This window comes from Phoca vitulina, unplaced genomic scaffold (assembly GCF_004348235.1).
Source record: "Phoca vitulina isolate PV1807 unplaced genomic scaffold, GSC_HSeal_1.0 scaffold22, whole genome shotgun sequence".
NCBI lineage: Eukaryota > Metazoa > Chordata > Mammalia > Carnivora > Phocidae > Phoca > Phoca vitulina.
Genome location: NW_022589725.1, coordinates 18,037,548 through 18,062,175, shown reverse-complemented (window position 1 = coordinate 18,062,175; position 24,628 = coordinate 18,037,548). Strand labels below are relative to the sequence as shown.

General features: G+C 36.5%; 1 protein-coding gene across 5 annotated transcripts in view; it reads left to right on the top strand.

Annotated features, from left to right (window-relative positions):
• GPCPD1 (glycerophosphocholine phosphodiesterase 1) overlaps positions 1-24,628 on the top strand; it is a 56,954-nt gene that overhangs the window by 9,659 nt on the left and 22,667 nt on the right. For all 5 annotated transcript variants that reach the window (XM_032419171.1, XM_032419174.1, XM_032419172.1 and 2 more), the window contains 9 exons: positions 4,102-4,186; positions 10,303-10,378; positions 12,285-12,326; positions 14,110-14,233; positions 17,863-18,094; positions 19,768-19,930; positions 20,252-20,384; positions 21,293-21,347; positions 24,140-24,232. In XM_032419171.1, coding sequence (XP_032275062.1) covers positions 4,102-4,186; positions 10,303-10,378; positions 12,285-12,326; positions 14,110-14,233; positions 17,863-18,094; positions 19,768-19,930; positions 20,252-20,384; positions 21,293-21,347; positions 24,140-24,232 — 1,003 coding nt within the window. The remainder of the gene's footprint in view (positions 1-4,101; positions 4,187-10,302; positions 10,379-12,284; positions 12,327-14,109; positions 14,234-17,862; positions 18,095-19,767; positions 19,931-20,251; positions 20,385-21,292; positions 21,348-24,139; positions 24,233-24,628) is intronic.

The window sequence follows — 24,628 nt, the reverse complement described above, 5'->3', positions numbered from 1 at the left end:
TATTCTTTTTTTTTTTTTTTTAAGATTTTATTTATTTATTTGACACAGAGAGAGAGCACAGTAGGAAGAGCAGCAGGCAGAGGGAGAGGGAGAAGCAGGCTTCCTGCTGAGCAGGGAGCCTGATGTGGGGCTCTGTCCCAGGACCCTGGGATCATGACCTGAGCCGAAGGCAGTCGCTTAACCAACTGAGCCACCCAGGTGCCCCTATATTCTTTTTTTTTTTAAGATTTTATTTATTTATTTGAGAGAGAGATCAAGAGAGAGAGCACACCGGTGGTGGTGGGGGAGGGGCAAAGGGAGAAGGAGGAGCAGACTCCCCGCTGAATAGGGAGCCCGATGTGGGGCTCAATCTCAGGACCCCAGGATCATGACCTGAGCCGAAAGCAGATGCTTAATCAACTGAACCCCTCTCAGTACATATTCTTGATAAAAGATCTGATTTTTGCTTTGGCCTATAAAATAATTTTCTGTAGCAGAGAAGTGGAACAGGTATTTTAGTTAATGTACTGAAATGAGTTTGCAGCCGACATTAAATACAGCACTAAAGTTAGCATGGGTGTACTGGTGCATTGCAGTGGGGAAAGAAGGGCCTGGGTGCTGGTTTCAGTTCTGCAGTTAACTGCAATCTTGGGCAGATCTAATTTTTCTAGGCCTGGGTTACCTCATCTGCATGGTAAAAGGGTTAGGACAGAATCAGTGAATATTGACAAAGATGGTACTTCTTCACTTGGGGATATTTGGAAGCGTTATGGGTTGTAAAGATGTATGTGTGGGAGGTAAGGAGAGTGGAGATCTTAAACAGAATACAAACACATGCAGTGGCCCTAGGGAGAAACACCAGATTACATGATTATTAAGCTCAAATTGTTTTCCATGTAGAGCAGTGCTACTGAAAATGTGGCCTGTGGGCCAGTGCTAGAGAAAAAAAAACTTTAGTTTTTCTAATAATCAGTGCATTATGTGAGAAATATAGAAATTAAGAGCAATCATTTAGAAATGTTTATAGCACTTTGACATTGCTGGGACATTCATGCATGTCCTTGTGGACTCATCTCTGTTGCACTGGATACATAGAATTATTGGTTACAGGACAGACAAACAAAAACTGGTCCTTCACAACAGATAGTTTGAGGAGCACTGATGGCAAAGCAAAAGAAAGTAACAATACAGTACCATAATGCAAATTAAGGAAAAGAAAAACAGGGGCGCCTGGGTGGCTCAGTCAGTTAAGCGCCTGTCTTTTGTGCAGGTCATGATCCCAGGGTCCTGGGATCCAGTCCCCCATGGGGCTCCTTGCTCAGCGGGGAGCCTGTTTCTCCCTCTGCCTGCGCTCCCCCTGCTTGTGCACTCGCACTTTCTCTGACAATATAAATGAATAAAATCTTTAAAAAAATCTATAAAACACCCTTTTCCTATTTGTCATTAGTGTGACACTTTTTCTCAGCCAATTCTCAGCTGTTTTTATAAGTAAAGTTTTATTGGTAAATAATATTGGAAGCACAGAGGAACGAAATGTTTATTCCCTTCAAGTGGCTATTTTTTCTTCCATTTTCAGATCAGTCTGAAGTAAAACCGTATATCTTTCTGAACTTGTTCCTAAAACACACCTTGCCCTGAACGCTTGAGCTGCCCTGTCACATGTCTTAAGTCCATTTCAGCCAACCTGGTCAAAGTTAAGTGAACAGATGAGATAATACTTAACTACGTAACTTGAAGGGAACAGCCACTTTACCTTGCTGATGCACATTGAAATGTAATTGATTCATATATGGCAGATAAACAGTGTTTCACATGGAGAAAGGAAGTAGATGATACAAGAGGATACAAAAAGCATTTGCCTTGAACACCATTCTTGTGTTTTAGAATTGTGTTTATTTGGATTTCAGTGTTGCGCATCTAAGCCATTTGTACAAAGCTCTTTTTCAGAGCCTCTCAAGCTTCTCCATAGCTATAGGCTTGTAGTGACAAGAGCGCTGTTAGGATTTTTTTTTTCAACTTACAGATAATTTGAAAGTCATAGTATTGTTTCCTAATAATGCAGAAAATGTGGGTCACTTGTGGTTTTATTTGCTCTTGTAGATTTTATGGTATTTGGGGGGAGGATATGAGGTCATTCAGAATCAGGCAGGTGCACTGAGCCTCATTGCCCCTCTTTCCTGACTTCTTGAATTTCAGCAGATTATGTTCATTTTTTATGTCACTGAACAGTTCCGGTTCATTTTTTTTTTTTTTAAAGATTTTATTTATTTGACACAGAGAGACAGCGAGAGAGGGAACACAAGCAGGGGGAGTGGGAGAGGGAGAAGCAGGCTTCCCGCTGAGCAGCGAGCCAGATCTGGGGCTCGATCCCAGGACCTTGGGATCATGACCTGAGCCGAAGACAGCCGCTTAACGTACTGAGCCACCCAGGCACCTCAGTTCCAGTTCATTTTTAACTTTGCAACATTTACTTAGGGAAATGGAATAAAAAAACTCATTGCTTTGCTCTCTCCATCGCTTTTCATTCAGCAGTTCTTAACCAGGGGCGCACGTTAGACTCACTTGTGAGGGCTTTAAAAAATACACATGTCTAGATCCTACCCCTGGGGAATGAGGAAGTAGGCATGAGAGAGGGGCCCCAGCACGTTTTTCAGAGCTTCCCGCTAATTCTACTGTACACGTCTGGCGCTGGCTTCACATACTCTGACTGATTGATTTATGAATGAAATAGTGCTAGAAATTTGCCATTTTTTTGTAGCAGAGATGGGAAATAATTGCACCTCAGAGTTGGTAGATACGTCTGCCTGGAATGCTGTGTTGAAAAGGATTCTGAGGCTTATCAGGGAAAAGTAGTGCGGGTGCATGTGCCGAGCATTTGCCGTTCTTGTTTTATGGCAGTGGCCCTCAACTAGCCTTCTATCTTCACCTACCCTGTGAAGTTTTATCAAACTCCACATGACCGGGCTCCACCCAGACCTCTGAAATCAGAGTCTCTCAGGGTGGAGCCAGGGCATATGTATTTTATTACTACCAGATTAATCTGATTGTTGACCATGGGTGACAGGTGGTTGTGGATATTTTGTTAGGAACCCAGGACTGAGTCCGAGTGAGGATAATGCCCTAAAGCCAGGTGCGAAGCAGTGCTAGCCATCTGATATCGGGGAAGAACATTTGGAGCTGCTGTTTATTCACTAAACTATTCGTGCTGAATTAATGTTTGGGTAATGGTCTATGACAGTGCCTCTCAAACTGAAGTGTTCATCATCAGAGTCACCTGGAGGCTTGTTAAATTACAGATTGCTGGACTCTCCCCCCCAGAGTTTCTAATTCAGGAGGTCTAGGTGTGGCCTGAAAATTTGGATTTCTAACACACTCCAGGGTGATATTGATGGTCCTTGGATCACACTTTGGATAGCACTGGTCTATGATTGGAAGGTAATAAAAATCATTTATAATCATGAGTTGTAGTGACTGCTTTCACTGTTGAGTCAAAGCCTTAGAGTAGTAGTAGACTGTGTTGGCATAGCATAGGTCAGAGGAAGACACTGAGTTGAAACAAGTAAGATACAGATCCCAATTGCTTGGCGAGGGGAATAGCCAGAGGCTGGGCAGGACAGTCAGGATAAGGGACAGTTGGGAACATGAGTATAGCTCATCTGCCTCAGCCCCAAAGCCTCTTAGCAGCCCTATAACATCTCTAAGTGGGAAGTCAGAGAAGATTCTGACTGTCGCTTCCACCTTTGTGCTACTTTTTCTGTTTGGAATACTTCTTGTCTTTATATGGCTGGTTCCTTCTCATTGTGTAGGACTACTCACAGACTGTTCTTCCTCATTGAGGCCTCTCCTCCAAAACTTCCTGTCACATACATAGCCCTTGCTATGTATGTTTGGTGATTTGTTTGTCTACCCTCACAAGAAAGCAATCTGCTTAAAGATAGGGCTCTTTCTGCCTTATTCATCACTGTGTTCCCAGTGCCTGGTGCAGGGTAGGCCTGGAGTATAATTTTGTGTAGGAATAAATAAGTGGTATTGGTCACAGACCTAGCTGGAGGGGTTTTATGAATTATGAATTCTTTATGCATTTTAATTTGATATTAATGCTTCTGCTCTTTTTCTTCACAGCATGTTATGGAAAGCAACCATTGTACTCACTAGAGGAGTATCAGTTCAGTATCGCTACTTCAAAGGGTGCTTTTTAGAACCAAAGGTATGTTTTTTTTATCTAGTTTCCAGTTTCTTTAACAAACTTACTTCTTTTAAAAAGCAACTAATTTCAGTTTGGAAACATTGAAAGTAATAAGAGTTTGTTTTGATCAAATAAGGAAAACAGAACTCTAGATTAATAATATTTTAGTGCTAAAAAGCAAGCAAGTAGCCACTTCAGAGGCAGACGATGTCTGCAGTGGAATTTTTAAAAGACTAATAGTAAGTATACTCTGCAGTATTCTTGTTATGAAATTGGTTTTAATGATAAATGAGTGTTCTCAGTAGCTGTACTTTTTCTGTAACTTTTGTAAACCTGTTAGTAACCAGTTTTAAAAGGGTTTTCTTTTTGTTTCATTTTTTAATCCTTATGTGGTATAAATACATTTGAAGGAGTATATAGCCAGCTTTGAGTAATTATTTTAAAAAATTATTTCACAACAGCCATCTCTTAGTGGCTGCATTTGTTTTAACTCCTATCAAAACTGAAAGTCATTCCTCTTAGATTTTTTTCAACCATGGTGTTGATAGATTAGGATCTTTTCTGAAAGCCTTTGGAGTATCTGTAAAATCTAATCTGCTTGCTCACAATGATTTATTATTTTGGGATTGTTTTCATATTTAGAAAAGAAAAAAAGTTGATTCTTTCCCTCTTATTTTAAAGATGCTTATTTCCTGAAAGGATTCTTTTCCTTCAGATTTTTATCTTTGAGCACACTTAGGCTGCATGTGAGCAGGGGTTTAGGCAGGAGTCTAGGAAGCAGAACATGCATTAAACCGTTTTAAAATTTTATTTCCCTTTGGGATCATTGAATACTTGTTACATGTGAAAAATGCAAGCAGCCGCTGTTACCTCATTCTCTTAGCCACCATTATAGAAAAGAAAAAACTGACAAAGCCACTTCAGCTGTCTTTTGCACCTATTACGTTTCTTATTCCAAGAATATATTGTAAATACTCAGTAATTAAAATTACATTATGGTTGATCGTCGTGTTGGCTTATCTTGACAATAGTCTCATTTTAATGACTTAAGATCATTTATTTGGCATAAGGGTTATGCATTGTGGCAGAGTTTTTCAGTTTAAATTGAACAGTTGTGCAGTGATAAGTAGGTCATAGCACTCGACATTGAAAGTTTATTTGAAGGATCCTGGTATGTGAAATTTGTAATATGTGAAATCAACAGATTTTACTTAAAGGGGCATTTGGACAAGAAAAATCAAAATGAGTCCTTTGGGCATAGTTTTCTAAAGTAAGACTATTGTCAACATAGATCAAATTAAGCCAACCTACAGTATTTTCCCTCTTCATTGAAAATGTAACCAAAAGCAGCAAATCAGTCCAAACTGCCTTTCTGAAAAAATTGGCAAGAAGTCTGCTTACAGTAAAAAAACAAGTTTTTCCCCTTGTAATACTTGCAAAAGTTTACAGTATGTGTTGGTGAGTGTGTTTCTTTAAGTAGGTGCTCTGTATCGTGTACACATGTACCGTGTGATGCAGGGGCTGCCATGGTAAGTATGTTTTTCATGGACTAGAGTAAATAGCTACATAAAATCCCATGCATATAGCTAGAGGTTTTTTTTTTTCCACATGCCAGCTTAAAGTGACACTTCTTTTCTTTTAAAAGTTGGTGGCGCTCTTTAAATGAAACATAATTTTAAATAGAAATAATTATGAAACTTTGTCTCAGTTGTGCATTGTCAAATGATAAAACTAATGTGCAGAGAATCTTAAATTGTAAAATGTAAATTATTGGAATATATATTTTATGAATATAAAGAATGATGGGAAAGCAAAGTAATTATGAAACACTGAAAAGCTGAAATGAGTAATAAGATTAATTTTGCTGAGGTAGTCTACCCAAGCATTTGTAGAGCCTAAGCTAAAAATCCTTGTGGTCTTGTCACTTGAGCTTCATATTTCAGTTTTCTTATCTATAAAATGAAGGGCTTGGACCATAGATTTCTTAGGTCCCTTCCATTGCTAAAATTTTATTGCAAATAAATAAAATTTTACCATTCATATTTTCTCCTCCGTTTTTGCTCTTTCTGGCATATTCTTTTTAGCTTAGAAGAGTCTTGAAGTCCCTTTTCTCTCAACTTTTCATAGCTACCTATTGTCTTCTACTTTGTAGAATTAGAATGAGGTGTTAATATGTTGAATTTTAAAATAATTTTACAGGTGACAAATCAAAATACTATCTTGAACATAGCGAACAAAGGTTGTAGGTATTCTTGGAATGAAAACACAGGTGGGAGTCTGCAGATGGTCCATTTAATTTCACATCTTCACCAGAAATAATTTTTCAGTGAACATCAATTAAAACTTCTTTTTTAAAGATTTTATTTATTTATTTGACAGAGAGAGACACAGTGAGAGAGGGAACACAACAGGGGGAGTGGGAGAGGGAGAAGCAGGCTTCCAGCGGAGCAGGGAACCTGATGCGGGGCTCGATCCCAGGACCCTGGGTTCATGACCTGAGCAGAAGGCAGACGCTTAACGACTGAGCCACCCAGGCGCCCCCAATTAAAACTTTTTTTTAATCCATTTCCATCCTTCTATACTTGTGGCCAGAATTGATGATGTAACCTGATACTGAAATGTTAGCCAATTTGTAATAATGTTGTCTGTGATTTCCCCTTCATTTCAATGGAAATAGCTTTTTATTTTCCGGTAACTTACTCTGTTTCTTATTTTTATAGGTGTTCACATTCACTCATAATTAGATTTGTTATAAACCCTTACTTTGTTCTTAATCTCCCTTGATTTTTGCTTTAAATCCTTTAACAAAAGAATCAATCATCTGTGATAGGCGCACATCATTGTTTATTTTCAGAATAGCCCAGGTATCTTACTTTGTGTAGCAGTTTTCTTAATAAAATTCTTCTGGATGCTAAATACCCTCAGCTGTTAATCTCAAACTTGAACCATCTCACAAATGTCTGTCTGCCTAGCTTTCTTCACCTCATACTTATTCATAAGTGACCATTTTTCTTATTAGTCTTATTAAAAATCATGATTTTTAAATGACTGTTGGTCTGGCCTTGCCATCACAGATAAAAATTCCTCAGAGCCCCTGTTACATGTACCTTTTTTTTTTCCCCCAAAATGGGGAAAGACAACAGTAAAATTTTAGAAATTACATTTTTCATGATATTTGAAAGCAGTGATACTACATGACTAGTTGATAATTTTGCTACGTTGTTTGTTCAAAACAAAACAGACCAAAAACCTCAGTCTACATATTGTTTCAGTGCTTGATGTAGCTGAGTAATGTCGGTCATTGTTTAAGAAAGCAGTCATTATGCTTTTCTTTCTTTGCAGAAATAGATTATTTTGTATTTTTATTAATATGCTTGTTTCGAAACATTTCAACAATCATCTGATTTAATATATGTTAAATTGTGAAACAACTCTCTCAATACTATTAATGGAATAATGTCTTGGACTGATGATGTTACTTTTTTCTTCAAAGATCCACCTTGCACTTGACTCCAGAGTGCTTAAAATTATGGCAGCCTTTTATAGAATGGAACTGTTCTTTTTTCTAAGATCTTGAAGAATGAATGAGTTTATTACATTTAGCATATTAAAAAGGATTGCATGTTTTGGAGTCATTACTGAGATTTTTAATTTCCTAGTGCTCAGGGCTTAAATTTAAGATGTTCAGTAAGCTAAAATTGAAGATTACCTTCTAAAGTTTAATAAAGTAGTATAATTTTGAAAGTTCGCTGTATTTTAAAACTTGGTAGATTTTTTTTCTATATTATAACTCTTTGTTGTACCAACAAACATGGATTTGTAGTGTGAACGCTTGTATACCCAATTAGAAGTCACCCTTGGAATCAGCTCTTTGGATTGCTCCTCAAACGCTCCATTCTGTTCAAGCCTAGGTTATTTTATGCTGTGAGTAGTGGGTTTGCTACTAAAGCAGATGAGGGTGGAGTTATTAAAATATTATTAAAATATGTTTTCTACCAAATATTTTATCCACAAGGCTATTCTGACATGATTAGATGTAGATATTGTAGTCAACACTTTGTAAAGTTCCCCTGACACTGAATTGATACGAAAACAGAAACAAACTCTCCTTTCTTCTATCCACTTCTTATCCCTGCTGATATTTAATAGTATGTTCCTGGCACCCTTTGAAGTCACCTTTGGTTAGTAACTTCTATAAGAATGTAGATGTATACCATCTTCGTAGCAAAGAGGAAATTTTTTGGGGAAGGCGGGTGTGCAGGGGACATGAGAGGAATGGGGGAAGGGTATAGGTTAGATCTTTCTGGCTACTCTGTTGCTAAGAAACATTGTTCCTTTCTTAATGTATTTATTTGCATCTTTTGAGGATCAGAAAGTTTGATGTTTAAGAAACAAATTTAAAAAAAAAGTGACGGGAAAGTCATAGTAAAAAACATCTAGCAGATGTAGGATTAAATGTATCTCCCTTTTTTTTAGTGTAAAGGAAATGAAATTCACTATATTTAAGATGAGCGGTTTCACAGTAAAAAAAATTTTTTAAAAACATCTGCCCAGTCTGCCAACTCATAAGTTGAACCCTTAAAACAAGGAGGTATTCAGCTAGAGAAAAGAGGATTTGCTATCTTATCCCATTTGCTATATGATTTGAATGAATATCTAATGCTATTTTAGTTTTCAAAGTTCAAAGTTCGCAAGTTTTAAAAAAGATTTCAACCTCTGGTTATTTTTAAGTAGCGGAATATCTCTTGCATTTAATTACTTAATGTGCCTAATTTGTCTCATACTTGTTTATTATCATTTGGCACATTTATTATTAATCAATATTGAAACCTGTAAAATGATACAGAAGAGTATTTAATACCATCTAAAGGTGTACACAATATATAGAGAGAAGCTTATATGTTCTATGCTTTTTAAGAGTATGTAATATATGCCTAGAAAAGGGCTTTTGAAGATTATGTATGAAAATATCAATAGTGATTATCCCTAAGTGGTGTGATAATGAATGATTTTTGTGTTTTCTTTTTGCTTTTTTGTATTTTATTAAAATGTCTTCTGAAGATGTGAAGAGAAATGTAAAATACCTTGTAAGGTTACCGTTGAAATTTTGCTTCTAAAATGTCTATTTAACGGTTTTGTTTGGGCACATAAGTTTAGTCAATTTTTTTTTTTAATAATTAAAAGAAAATTAGGAAGCATTTAGTTAGTAGTTAGTCCTTTAGGTGTACATAGGGAATCTTAGTTGATAGTTTGTTTTTGTTTTTAAATTGCTGTAGATGTTAACATAGAAAGCTTTATTTTCCCTTTTAGTAAGAGAACTTGATAACAGAAGACAATATTAGAAGTTTTCACACTGTATGAGTTTATGAACTGTATGTTAACACATAAAGCTTTATTTTCCCTTTTAGTAAGAGAACTTGATAACAGAAGGCTATTAGAAGTATGTATGAGTTTATGAACTGTAAGACTAGATGGTAGTTCCCTTTTTGTCAGACTTATTCTTCAAATTTACTCATGCACATGTACTTTCTTTTAGGGTTTTCCTGTGCTTTTTAGAAACACTGGTTACTATGATACAAGAAATCTGATGTTCTTCCTGTTATTTACTTACTATAATAAAGAACTTTGTTATGCCCTCTAGTTCCTTGTGATCATTGATCTTGAAGTACTTGTACCTACTATTCCTACTATCATAGAGTATAGGCTTTTCCCAAACACTTGGAGAGTTATTTGAGATGACTTTATTCAGTTATAATACCTCATTGACCGCTGACAACCAAGCATAAAGTATATTTGGTGTTAATTTATGGGAACAGAACATCAGCTAAATATGAAAATTTCTTTAAAACAATTTGGAGTATTGTAGGCAGATTTAAGAAAGGGTTTAAGATGGTTTTATGTGCCAGTTTCATCTCCTTTTTCTCTGTTTACTGCCTCACTGTCCTTTTCTTCCAGCACTCATAATGTTTTGTGAGATGGTACATTCCTGATTTTTGACATATAATATTGATAAATAACAAGATGAATCTTTTGGTTTCATATTTAGTATAAGATTTAGGCCACAAACATCTAATGGAGTCATGGGTAGAAAATAAGATATAAGAAATTATTGCAGACGTTTAACTTTTAAATTGCAGACTATCGGTGGTCCATGCCAAGTCATAGTTCACAAGTGGGAGACTCATCTACAACCACGATCAATAACCCCTTTAGGTATGGGCATTAACTGCATCTGTTTGAGGCATATGCATAAAGTTACTAATATGCTGCACAATGGCTTAGTGGGATTTAATAAATTTTTATTCTAAAGTTTAAGGTCAATGCATTGTCAGTACTGCAAATTTCACTTAGCATATCATGGATCTTTTAAAACTAAACAGTTCTTAATTGCCTTTCTTCATAAACTTTGTTAGAAATGCTTGCCAAGTTATTTTTATTTGGGGGGATTAGATTAATTTATTGTGGAATATTTATTTTCATTTGGAGTAGTTAACAAAGTTTGTAAAATAACATTATTCTTGACTGAGCATCCACAGCTTTATTTGATTACTTGCTCAGAGAGCTTAGAGAACATTTGAGGAAAAAATTAATCCAAAACAAAGATTCTTAAATTTTTAACTTTGAATAGTAAGAGCAATAGAATAAGTTAACCTATTTATTCTGTGTGGTTTTTTTTTAACTAGTAAATACTTGATTAAACTTGTATGAATGCATTCAAATTTCTTGGTTGTAGCATACATATTTTCTTCCTGATTTACTTAAATACCTGCTGGCTGTGTTAAAATTGATACTCAGATAGTTGGTTTTATTTTGTTCTTGTTTTTGTTTTTTTTTTTCCCCTAAAACATCATTCAGTTTTCTTGTGCCAAAAAATGGCATTTCTCTTCATACAAGTATTTTTAAATGTCCTTTTCCATACGGAGATTAAAATTTGAAGTTCATTTCATATACATAAATTACCCACTTGGACTCATCTGTAAATTCACTCGTGCTGAGAACTGTATCTTTTAGTTTCTAGAGAAAATTAGAATTTAAAGATATTAAATGGCTTGCTAGTAGCTATCTTAGATTAGAAAGTAGTGTGAGATCCTGCTTTACCCTGTGGCAAGTACACGTCTTGTTTAAACAGATATTTCATTCCATCCTCTTTATTGGATTTTCTTTTTATGTTTTAATACATTTTTGATAGTATATTTAGAATTTTCATGAGTAGTGTACTTTAGAATTACAATAGTCCCATACTGAGGTTGGAAATTATTAGGTATTAAACATTTAAAAAATAATTTGCGTTTGGAAGCATCTTGCAGTTAAATATATTTTCTTATTGTGAGAAGTGGGATGTTTGTTTCTGGTCTTTTAAAAATTAATTTTATGCTTTTGGGAAACATAACCTTTAAACTTAAGAGCTGCGTGAAATCTACCAAGAATCTTTATTGGGAACTATCACACCTATTTTGACAAATATTTCAGACTTATATTTAAAGTTAAACTGGGAAAGGAAGTAGCAGGGAAGATCATTAGTGTTTTACTGAAGAGGGTGGGGCTTACCAGCTTTTCTTATTTAGCTGAAATTTCTGTTAGAAGGGAATGTGCTAGCACTTATTCTTTTTGTAGTTCTTCACAGCTCTGTATATGCAGGTAAGTTTGTGCTGTTTCTAAAGCTTGTAGCTGGCTATAGAGAATAGTTGGGATTCGAGGAGAATTACGTTTTAGATAAGTTCAGAATATGCACTACATAAGAATAAGCATTTTAATTGTGCCAAGACCTTTGGTTTAAAAAATCAACCAGGAGATATTGTTGTCCAGCAGCCTGTCTCATAAATTGGTGGGTGTAGAGGTTTGTTCCAGGGCCTCTAGAGCACCTCTCTGAGGAATCTTCTTTCCCTTCCTTGTAACACCACGAATCATCACCAAGTTTGTAAGAACTTTTACTGTTTGATTACCTCCTTAAAAGGGAATTCTTGATTGAGGGCTACAATAAATATGCTTATTCACTTTGGGCTGCTTTTAAACTTTAGATTTCATATTTTAAAAATCCTTAATGTGGGTAATTTCTCAGTTGTTCATTCTGTATACATCATGAATTTTAATTGGTTTTTTTATTTTCCTTCAATTCTAGAAAGTGAAATTATTATTGACGATGGACAATTTGGAATCCACAGTAAGTGAGACTTAGTTTTGACAATTTTTACTGATATGATTGAGATGTTCCCTTATATTTCATTAGAAACAGCACAGGGAAATATGACTGTATGACACTGAAAATAGAGACTAGATCCAAGAAACAAGTACATTCTGTTAAATAATAGTTTCCAGTATAATCCTTAAGCTTTAAAAAATTTTATCCTTTTGGTTTTTGACTGGTGACTTCAGGTGTATGAATTAATATACTTAATTTAAGAATATACTTAACTGTTAACATATCATCACTTTTTAACCCTTATGTTTAGTATTAATGTTTCTAAACATTCTAAACTCTTTTAAGCTAGGTTTGTGCATTCTGTGTGTATATGCATTTACAGTAAAATCCAGATTGAACAAAATGTTCCAGTAATTCTCCTGAGACTTTAACAATTAATTTAGAGTAGAATAGACAATCCTTTTACTTCTGAGTATGTTGAAAATGTCATGCATTCATTTATTTTTCTGCTTCACTAAATACTTTATCCTGAGGATTCACGTTGTCTTCGGTGACTGGAATTCTCACAGTAGAATAGTGTTATCATGCTAGAGCTGCATTTTTATTTTAGATCATATACTATAGAAGTCAAAGATACAAAGGGGGTGAGCAGAATGTGTGCTTGCCCTGACTGTGAACCAGAGATAAATTGCTGATACTAGGTGCCTATGTTTATGCACCTGAGAAATGTACATGCTTTGGCAATATTTGGATAGGAATTAAACTTTTTTTCCTTAATTTTATTTGGGATTATTTATATAACATTATAAGGTAGTCTAAAATACTTGCATAGCTTTAGTTTTAGTGCTTTAGAGTCTTGTTCTGTTTATTTACAAAAGATGGTATTTATGCTACGTGTTTTAGAGAGCTTGTTGGATGGAGAAGTAGCTTTCTCATGTCCTTAACTGTAAGGCATGGCATCATATCCCTCTATTGTATGTTAATATCTATGCAGTTATAAATGCAGGCATTTCTTTCCTCTTTTGTAGTTCTCTTAAACTCAGCTTTAGTTAGCTGTCAGGATGGAAAACCGTCTCTCCAACTTTGTCCATTTCTGAGAACAGTTTAAAATTAAGAGAGGATGGTGGTTTCTCTTTATTTTTAAAATTTGATAATTATTGAAACTTTTAAAGTTATACCTAAAGAGAAAAACTTCTGTTTTTTTTTAAGTCCTGTTGATAAAAAAGTTAGGTCCAAAACAGTTGACAGCTTTCTGGTATTTATGAACATTTTATGACATATGTTAGCAGGAAACTTCAAGTTAAATAATGCTAACACAGTGTTATCACAATCCTGCCATTTATGTCAGAACTTATAAACGCGAGAATAAAAAATTGGCTCACAGTTTTGTTCTTAACCTTCTCATGTCTCAAGCTCCAGCTTTAGTGGTAGAACTAATTTCAGCTGAATAGCTCATAAGACGCTTTGGAAGTGTGACAGTGGCCCTCCGTGGAACAACCGCTAGGTTAGAGCCAGTGAGGAATGTGGTATTCTTTCAGAAATTGATGCTATTACTTCGATAATGGACTCAGTATGAAATTTTAATTTCCTTAAGTTGTTAAATGTGGCTGCTTGTTAACATTGCTTTTTTCCCCCCTACTTCATATAAAAGTTTTTGAGTGATAAATTTAAGACTACCTGTGTGTTTGCTTTGGAGAGAAGTTCCAGTGATACATAAACTGCGTGTATTAAAATGTGAACATGAACTAGATTGTTTCAAAAAAGTATGTGTAATAATTACTGTTCTTCATATTTACTCTGCCAGATGGTGTTGAAACTCTGGATTCTGGATGGCTGACATGTCAGACTGAAATAAGATTACGTTTGCATTATTCTGAAAAACCTCCTGTCTCAATAACAAAGAAAAAATTAAAAAAATCTAGATTTAGGTATGACCATGTGTATTTGTTACTTAGGCTACTTATTTTTACTAATGCTGTAGATTTCTCACCCATTTGTTTTTAGCCTTTAAGTGTATAAACTAAGAACATAACACACTTATAGATGTTACATTTTCTTATTGAAGGGTCTTGTGAGAGTGAACTGCTTCCCTGACTCAGATTGTTCCAGTTAAACTGGAATTCTCTTAGTATTAATTGCTAAATTTGAAACCAGAAAATTTTCTTTCTATGTAGATAAGTGATTTCCAAGTGTATGTATCTTTGTGGTTTCTACCATTCAAAATTTCTTTTTTTTTTTTTTTTAGGATTTTGTGTTTATTTGAGAGAGAGCGAGTGAGAGAGAGAGAGAGAGAGAGAGAAAGAAAGGATGTATGTGAGCTGGGGGAGGAGCAGAGGGAGAGGGACAAGCACATTCCGTGCCGAGATCCCATGATCCTGAGATCATGACCTTAGCCGAAACCAAGAGTTGGACACTTAACCTGCTGAGCCACCTAGGTGCCCCCATTTAAAATTTCTTAGTGTAGCAATAGTTCATTTTAAAATTGATATGACAGAAATGAATTTGTGCCAAATGAGGGGATAATGGTATAAACAGAGAAAAATGATTATTGGAAATATACTTCGGTGTTCTAAAGTGTTCCTGTGGCTTGAAAATGAAAATTTCATGAAGAAAGGTAGCAGTGATCATGGCAGTTCCAGATTAGTTTCTTCTTACTCCTATATTAAGAATAGATTTCAAGCTTTGTGTAAATAGCTACATAGTGAGTAACTTTATTTTTCTGTAACGTCATCATACATACCTTTAAGTGAGCTGACTTCTCAATGACCCAGGCAGCCCTATCATTTGAGTTTTTATAACTTACAGACTGAGAGTTGTAAGTCTTGGTATGTAAGGCATCCTTTTCTGACAAAATGTCAGGGCTGGGTTGAAAGGGCCATTTTCAGAAACTGAAGTAATTAATAATACAATACTTAGTGTCTTTGTAATAAAACTTACAAGATACTACAGGTAATAACCCATACATGTTTTGTAATAATTGCTTAAATACTGTAGTACTTATCCCAGTCATAAAATTAAAAAGGGAAAGGGTGAGTAACACTTCACAGTCCTTTGCATTGGTGGTTCTGAGAGGAAGTGGAAGGTTTTGGGTGTACCTTACCTTTGTGCATAGCGTATCTAGGCCTTTTTCATACATAATTGAATCCTTTTTTCTTCTAAACTTTAAGTTTATTTATTTATTTATTTATTTGAGAGAGAGAGAGCACCCACATGAGCCCTCCCGCCCCCCCCAGCTGGGGGGCGGGGGAGGGGCAGACTGGGTGGCTCAGTCAGTTAAGCCTCTTGAGTTTGGCTCATGTATTGATCTCATGGTGGTGAGATTTGGCTCTGCGCTTGGGGTGGAGTGTGTTTAACATAATTGAATCTTATTTACATGTGAAAAGAAACAAATTGTGTTACAGCTATAAAGTGTCTTAGAATAAGAACTTGAGGGGTGCCTGGGTGGCTCAGATGGTTGGGCGTGTGCCTTCCACTTGGGTTGTGGTCCCTGCTCAGCGGGGAGCCTGCTTCTCCCTCTCCCTCTGCTGATCCCCCTGCTTGTGCGCTCTCTCTCTGTCAAATAAATAAAATCTTAAAAAAAAAAAAAGAAAAAGAGTAAGACCTTGAAATAAGGATGGCTGTAGAAGATAAAGATAAACCAGATGGTTGGTTAGGCTTATGAGGATTTTTTTCTTTCTTGACTTTAGTTAAGAAATTAATAGATAATTAATGGTTGGGTTCTGCTTGCAAATTTCTGATTGCAAATGCATACTGAGTCCTATACCATTCTTGTTTATATGGAAGTTATTTTGAGTGTTAGTATATATTATTGTGTTAATCAGGCTTAAATTGGAATATTTTTGTATAACCAAACTTTGGTGGGCTCTACAATAATTAACTGATTGCTATTGAAATAATTGTGTATGGGGTACCTGGCTGGCTCAGTCTGAAGAGTATGTGACTCTTGATCTCAGGGTCGTGAATTTGAGCCCAATGTTGGGTGTAGAGATTACTAAAAAAAAAATATAATAGTAATATAAACTATTAAAAAATTGTGTATAACTAGAAATTTGTGTTCTGACCACCTTTTCCCCCCAAATTCGTATTTAGTGATAAACTAAACCTCCATGGGGTAGGAAATAAATTGATCTGCAAGAATATCAGGACTTTAAAAACTTAGCAACAGCTTATGCATTTTATTTATTTTTTAAAGATTTTATTTATTTTTTTGGCAGAGAGAGAGAGAGACAGCGAGAGAGGGAATATAAGCAAGGGGGAGTGGGAGAGGGAGAAGCAGGCTTCCTGCTGAGCAGGGAGCCCGATGCAGGGCTCGATCCCAGGACCCTGGGATCATGACCTGAGCCGAAGGCAGATGCTTAACAACTGAGCCACCCAGGTGCCCCAGCTTATGCATTTAAATAAAATATTAAACATGCTGTTCTTTCTAATGAGAAAGAACCAGCAAGTTTGTTGTTTTTTTTTAATTATCACCAAGTTTTAAGCAAGTTTCTCCTTCAGTTGACTCTATCAATAAGTGGAAAGACAGATTATAACCACTATAGAGCTATTTGAAGAAAACCTTTAACATAAATGACTAAAATTTGTTCATAAATCCCTTTAAACTTGAATTTTTTTTTTTTTTTTTTGGTAAATGCACATTGCTGTTAGCAGAATAGTTATTTTTATCTTTGTGCCTTTCTTGCTTATTTATTACTGTCCAAATGTGATCTCTCTTCATATATCCTGGTAGAGAATGTTCCTTCAGATTCACTAATAGAATCAGTTATCCAGAACTATTCTTTTTTTTTTAATTTCTTTTATTTTTTAAAGATTTTATTTATTTCTTTGAGAGAGAGAGCAAGAAAGAGAGAGAGCACGAGCCGGGTGGAGGGGCAGGGAGCCCCATGTGGGGCTCGAAACCAGGACCCTGACATCATGACGTGAACTGAAGGTAGACGCTTAACTGACTAAGCCACCCAGGCGCCCTGTTTGTTTCATTTAAAAAGTACTTCTATGTAAATACACACACACATGTAAAAAGTGTGCGTGCATACAAATAAACATTTAATGCAGTATATCTTTTTTTAATAATGTACTTTTCACAGAATACCTGGACTCACTGTGGTAAGGTAGAAGAAAGGTGAAAATTTTTAATTTACAGCCTCCAACTCTATAGTCTTTTTATGTACACTAACAGAATATGATTCAGTTTGGTGCTTGTTTTATACATATATTCTTTTGTGAGACTTTTCAAAAGAAGTTGAGATAGCCAGTTACAAATGAGATAATAGTAATGGTTCTATAGAAAAAGAGTTACTGAAAACAACCTTAGGCATAATGAGCATTTATCTTGTTTTAATTCTTTGCAGAAGTATATGTAGATAAAAACATCAGTATATTATAAAACACACTAATGCCTTAACCAGTAGTATGTGTAGTCTTGTATAATACCGTATTTTTGTTACTTGAAGGATTAGCATATTCAGGGAGCACTTTTTAAAGTTGGCGTTTAGGTAACACTTGTATAAGTTTTCCTTTTCCATTTTCTTGCATTTCATTATTTTTTCCATTTGTGTAGGGTAAAGCTGACACTAGAGGGCTTGGAAGAAGATGATGATGATAGGGTATCTCCCACCGTTCTTCACAAAATGTCCAACAGCCTAGAGATATCCTTAATAAGCGACAATGAGTTCAAGTGCAGGCATTCACAGCCAGAGTGTGGGTATGGCTTGCAGCCCGATCGTTGGACAGAATACAGCATACAGACAATGGAACCAGATAACCTGGAACTAATATTTGATTTTTTTGAGGTGAGTAATTATTTCACAGTGGGAGTTGAGAAAGAGTGCAGGCATGGGTTTATTTTTATATGTTTTGATTTTTATTTTAGTCTGAGTGTAAACCCATGATTCATACATCCTTTCAGATGTTTGTCTATACATTTTAGCAGGCTTAAAAAACTTGGAGTTGATAGACTCAAGTACTATAAAAAAAAATTCAGCTGAATTGATGTTTTACATCAAGACCAGATGTCTTAATATCTGTGCCTGTTCTTTTTTTTTTTTTTTTTTTTAAAACCAACGTGGGGCTTGTACTCACAACCTCGAGATCAAGAGTTGCATGATCGACTGAGCCAGCCAGGTGTCCCTGTGTCTATTCTAAATATAAATGAATAATATCCAAAGGAGCCTCCAAGAATAGAGGGACGAGTGGACTGTATGACTCTTGATGGGCCGCCCAGTGTAACTAACATGACTGAGTCCTCCTCATGACTGAAGTCTGTGGTTTATTGAGGCATTTTTATAATAAGAATTCAGAACAGCGGACTCATTTTTACAACTTTGCATGATAGTATAAATATGTAGCCAAAAAGAGTTGCTATGAAGATTGTGCCAGGTTGTTCAGAATCTGCTACCAGCTTTCCAGAGCTCCTCGCGACTCAACATGAGAGCCCTCTGGCTTGGGGCGTTCAGGGGTTCTCGTCTTCATAAGTCAGGCTGGGTCCTTGGCTAAGGTCCTCGCTTTACTGTGCCCAGGTAGTGGTTCTGTGTACTGCTTTCCTTAGGCTCTGGCTCTTTGGCACTTCCACTCCCATTTCCATTAGACGAGAGACCTAGCCACAGTTCTGTGAAAATAGCAGAGTACAGGATGGATTTAAACCCACAAGTAACATTTGTTACACTTGTTAAAATCATTATAGTCTTTGAATTATTTAATTTGATGATGCCTTTATGCATCGCCTTTGCAACTGGCTTTTTGTATGAAAAAGCTTTTTGCATTGTATGAAATTTAAAGTGTTTCCTTTCAAAAAGCTATAATAAAGAATTTTATTTTTAAAAAACCTGTAATTCGATCTTACCCAAGTAATAAGATCTGTGAGACTTTATTGTAAAAATGTGAGGTTTTGGTTGAATGTTTCCTTATTTCTTAAGGACCCATCTTTTAATACTCTCTTTAAACGTCCTAACTTGCTTTTCATTTGTTTAGCAGTTTTGGAAATACTGTTTTATTCGTAGACTAGGCTGATAAAATATCCAATGTAATCTCCAAATGAGTATTCAGTTTCCTAGAGAGTTAATTATCCCTTTATGTTCTCTGTGGTAATTCATTTTTAGAGAATATAATACACATTAACAGCTCACTACAGGTGTATTTTAGTCTTTGAATATGAAGAGACTTAGAAACTTTGTCAGTGTTTTAAATTCATCTGATACATGTTAAAGGATCAGAAGTGCCAATCAACAGAATTATGACTAATAAAGTACCATATAAAATCTTAAAATATTATATACTAAAAGAAAATGTATCATTTATTTTACAAAGAATCTTATCTAAATTACCTGAATATAAATTTGATTCCTATTTATTATTGATCTTCCTCAATAGATTCTGAATTAATTTTAAGGGAGTTTTTTGATCTTTAAATGGGAAATACTGAAGTGTAAGAATGTGGATTATTTTAAACCTCATTTTTTTATTTCAGGAAGATCTCAGTGAACATGTAGTTCAGGGTGATGCCCTTCCTGGACATGTAGGGACAGCGTGCCTCTTATCATCCACCATTGCCGAGAGTGGGAAGAGTGCTGGAATTCTTACTCTTCCCATCATGAGCAGAAATTCCAGAAAAACAATAGGCAAAGTGAGAGGTAAGCTGGGAGAAACAGAGGGGCCCTTTATAAATAAGCAAAGTTTAGGTTCGAATTTTAGTTAGCTTCAAATTGAGTTTTTGAGAATGGCGTTAAGTTAATAATTTGTTTTTGGAATATTAACTACTACAATAGCAATAAGGGACATCTGTGAAATTTTCTGGAAGCTTTACTCTGAATCAGTTTTGACTTGTTTTCTATTTGATAGAGATTGATAAAGTTGATTCGAGGGATATTTAAACGTAAATACCATTTAAATGCTCATCGTGGCCTCTTTAATCAGCTTTATCTTTATTTCTGCCCCCTTTTTTTCTATGGAAGTTGACTATATAATTATTAAGCCATTACCAGGATACAGTTGTGACATGAAATCTTCGTTTTCCAAGTATTGGAAGCCAAGAACACCATTGGATGTTGGACATCGAGGTGCAGGGAATTCTACAACAACTGCTCAGTAGGTTGAATATTTGAGCGGTATTTAGCATTTGGTAGCTTGCGCATGATAAGGTTCCATTGGTTTGGCCCACTAAAGGTCAAAGGATCCCTTTATTACCTGGGATAGAGACTAACTCACTCATAAGACTCTGTCTGGTCAGTGTCTCTAATATCTACCGAACTCTGATGCCAAGAGGGACATTAAAAAGAGAAAGCCGAGGAAAAGCTTGATGCAGGGAGCAGCCTGAATCTCAGTGTGTGTTGTGGTCCCAACCTTTGGCATGCTTCCCTCTCTGGGTCTCAGTTTCCTCACCCGTTCTTGGTATCATTTCCATACTGCCGACCTGCTGGGTGTCAGCCTTTTCCCATTCCCCCGGTCGGCCAGGATTAAGTGCTCTGAGGCACCATTGCAAGGGGCAAGTCTCTGTGTCTCTTCTACTTTATGCCACTGCAAAAGATTGTTTTCCTTGAGTGGTCACCTCACTTGGGGAGGTATGTGTGGGTGTGGGATAAGTTTATATTCAGCTTATAAGTACCTGCAGTCATTAGAGCTTGCATTTATGGAATAAATGCATATACCCACCAAGTGATGGTCACAGTCTTAATTTGGGGATGGCAGAAGGAGCTTCAGCATAGAGAATATTGAACTGTTTCCATTGTTAAAGATATAGTTGGCTTTTTTTTTTTTTTTTTAAGATTTTATTTATTTATTTGAGAGGGAGAGGGACAAGCAGACTCCCCCCATGCACAGAGCCTGATGTCAGCAGGGCTCCATCCCAGGACCCTGAGATCCTGACCTGAACCTAAGTCAGATGCTTAACGACTGAGCCATCCAGGCACCCCAGTTGGCTTCTTTATTACACTTGTTTTCTTTATCCTGTCTATAGTGGATGATAACTGTATTTCTATATATTTCTTCTCTTTCAGGCTTGCTAAAGTTCAAGAAAATACTATTGCTTCTTTAAGAAATGCTGCTAGTCATGTAAGTGACCTTCTCTTTTTTTGAACAACTTGGGACCGTTGGTCCAAAGATAGCAAAGTAGAGAAATGTGGGCTTGGGGAATCTCTTCCATTAATAGCTTAAAAAGGTTAAGTAGGTTAAAAATGCACGCTTCTTCTGAATATGATTCTAAGCGAAGATAAAGTATCTCTGAGCATTTGTTTTTAGATTCTTGGTGAAGATTGTGATGAAAACTATAGAATCATTAGCATGTTTGAGATTACAGGTTTTTTTGTTTGTTTGTTTTAAAAGAGCCAGAGAGCATAAGCAGGGGGAGGGGCAGAGGGAGACTCCGGGAGAAGCAGACTCCCCACTTAGCAGGGAGCCCAACGTGGGGCTCAATCCCAGGACCCTGGGATCATGACCTCAGGCAAAGGCAGATGTTCAACTGACAGAGCCACCCAGGAGCCCCTGAGATTACAAGTTTTGAGTGATTGGAACAAGAAAAACAATCCCCATTAAGCACTGGTTTTCATTAACTGAGTATTGTGCTCACTCAGATACTTTGAAAATAATGCTTACAGAAGGATTTGATGGTGGTTTTAGGTAACGCTTAAGTCTGTCAATTTATGTCCTGCATACCAACTTGATTATGTTAAATTTCTTAATTCCTTTTATCCATTTATAAAAGGTTAGAGTCCATTTTTTAGCTTTCAATTTTTTTCAGCAACTACAACTTGACATTTTTAATCAAGAACCTGAGATTCCCCTGTCTCCCCCTGCTGCCTTGTACTTGACTGAAAAACCTCATGCTCTAAAGTTAAACTAGGGGGGAAAGGGAGGAGAACAGCTCATTCTTTTATTTTCATTTTCTCCAGAGTGTTCTCCGCGTGCCTTACACTTTGCCTTTTTAAATAGTTCAGCAAGTAAACTTGATTAGTGTGATGTTTAATTTTATTACTTATATGAGCAAACATCTATTCTAAGACATGCTTTTTTCATATTTGAGCATCTCTACAATTGGTTAGGGTTTTACAACTTTCTTAGCCTTGCATCCTGGTGTCATGGGCAGCATTTTTTCCCCTTTTAGTGGTATATGAAGCATATTATAATTCATGACATTTTATTTTAGTGTTTAAAAATATTAATAGTGGATTCTTCTGTCTTTTGTTGAAAGGATGATATTAAATCTATGAGTGTTGGGGGCTCTAGTTCATTATTTGGAACCAGTTTCAGTTCATTGTAGCTAACTAGTCTAAACATTGGTTTATTAGCTGTAAACACATGAAGATCCTGTTAAGGAACTTTAGTGTCTACATGTCCTTTTTTTTTTTTTTTTTTTAAAGAGAGGGAGGTGGGAAGAGGCAGCGGTAGAGGGAGGAGAGAATCTTAAGCGGCTAGCACAGAGTCCGACACAGGGCTCGATCTCACAACCCTGAGATCATGACCCGAGCCAAAATCAAGAGTCAGTTACTTAACTGACTGAGCCACCCAGGCATCCCTCCGTGCCTTTTGAGAGAAAATTTCATTAAGCTTTTTTTCTTCCATGTTCTGTTGAGATCCTTTGTAAGTCATAAGGATCACATTTTAGAATGCCATATGCTAGTTATTAATGACTTGTTTATTTTAATGTTAAAAACATATCCTTGAAGGGGTTCTGATATGTTATTGGCTTATTTCTTAAAGCTCACACATGGATTTTGGGATCAGGTCTTCTCTTGCAGTAAAATTATCTTCCAAAGGGTGGTGATCCTGTAAAGTTAAACATTTAAACTATAGAGCTATAATTTGTTTAATCAATATAACTATTTAAGGATGCTAGGGTTTGTTCTCTTCGGTAGAAACGCTTTTTTTGTTATTGTCTTGTTTTATAGCACTAGAAGGAGCTAAACTTATTTCCTGTTTCAGAAGTCATCAAGGAAATAGGCTTCGATTCTAGTCTGTGATTCACATGTGCTCACAAGTTGGACACCCCTCTGTGACCTAAAGCTTGGGGAGGGGTGGAAGCATGTCATCTGTCCTTACACAAGCACTTCTCTGGGCTGCAGGAACATAGAATGCTCACACCTTGTTTCCTTTGATCCCAGCCAGTTCTCTTTCAGTGAATGCACACCTTTGTGGGTCAGTTTATGTTCTCAGCTTTATTTGGATTAATTCCTATGTCAGAATGGGTCCGACTTGGAAAAATGCAGCCTTAACTCATCCTCGTCATCCTCCCTCTTTTTGAGGCTCTGTCAGGAGATTGGGCTTGTGCAGGGCCGTTCTTGACCCCCTTGCAGCTTTCTGTCTTTTCAGCAGCACCTGTTATTTCCTCTTAACTCTGCTTTTGGGGTTTTTCCAGGAAAGGCTGGAAGGTGTGCCGCTCAAGTGCACCAGGGTGCAGAGCGGAGACATTGCAGCTTTTTCCTTTCCCTCCTCAGCTTTGAGGGTCAGCTGTCTGGCCACGGAACTTCGGGGCAGTATGGCACAAGCTGGTCCCGCTGCCGGTTTCTGGCAGGCTCCATTTCTGCTAAGGGCAGCAGCAGAGGTGACAGGCTGGCCACTGCCACAGAGCGGCCCTGGGGTGTGTTCAGGTGGATCAGTGTGCCCATGTTTTTGCCGGGAAAAAATTGCTTGTGCTGTCATAACGAAGAACAATAAAAAAATTGTAAGAGAAGAAATTACTTTTTAGCGAAAGCTTGAAGCATAACATTAATTCATGAGGAAGTTTTTTTGTTTTGTGTACAGGTCTATGAGTTTATAGTGAACAGTGAATTTCTTATATCCTTGTAGTTTTCGATGTATTGTGGGCCAGATAATGTTTTTCAAGTACCTGTTTCCTTTATTTCTGTTAGGGTGCAGCCTTTGTAGAATTTGATGTACATCTTTCAAAAGATTTTGTGCCTGTGGTGTATCATGATCTTACCTGTTGTTTGACAATGAAAAAGGTATGTTGAAATTCCTTCCATTTTATTTTATTTATTTTTTAAGGGGGGGGAGGGGAGAGAGAATCTTAAGCAGACTCCGTGCCCAACGCAGAGCCTGACACGGGGCTCCATCTCACAACCCTGAGATCATGACCTGAGCCGAAATCAAGAGTTGGTCACTTAACGGACTTAGCCACCCTAGTGCCCCAAAATTCCTTCATTTTAAACTCTTACAGTTAGATAGGTTTAAACGCTAGGAAGTTTGTTTTACATATATGTGTAGAGTTATTTATTAGGGTTGATCAATTCATTTTTTTGGTCAATTACTACCAATTCTTTCCTCTGTCAAGCTCCCACAACATCGAGAGAGTAAGGAGATGGGAATAATAATTGCCTAGAGTGGGATCTCTGTATTGC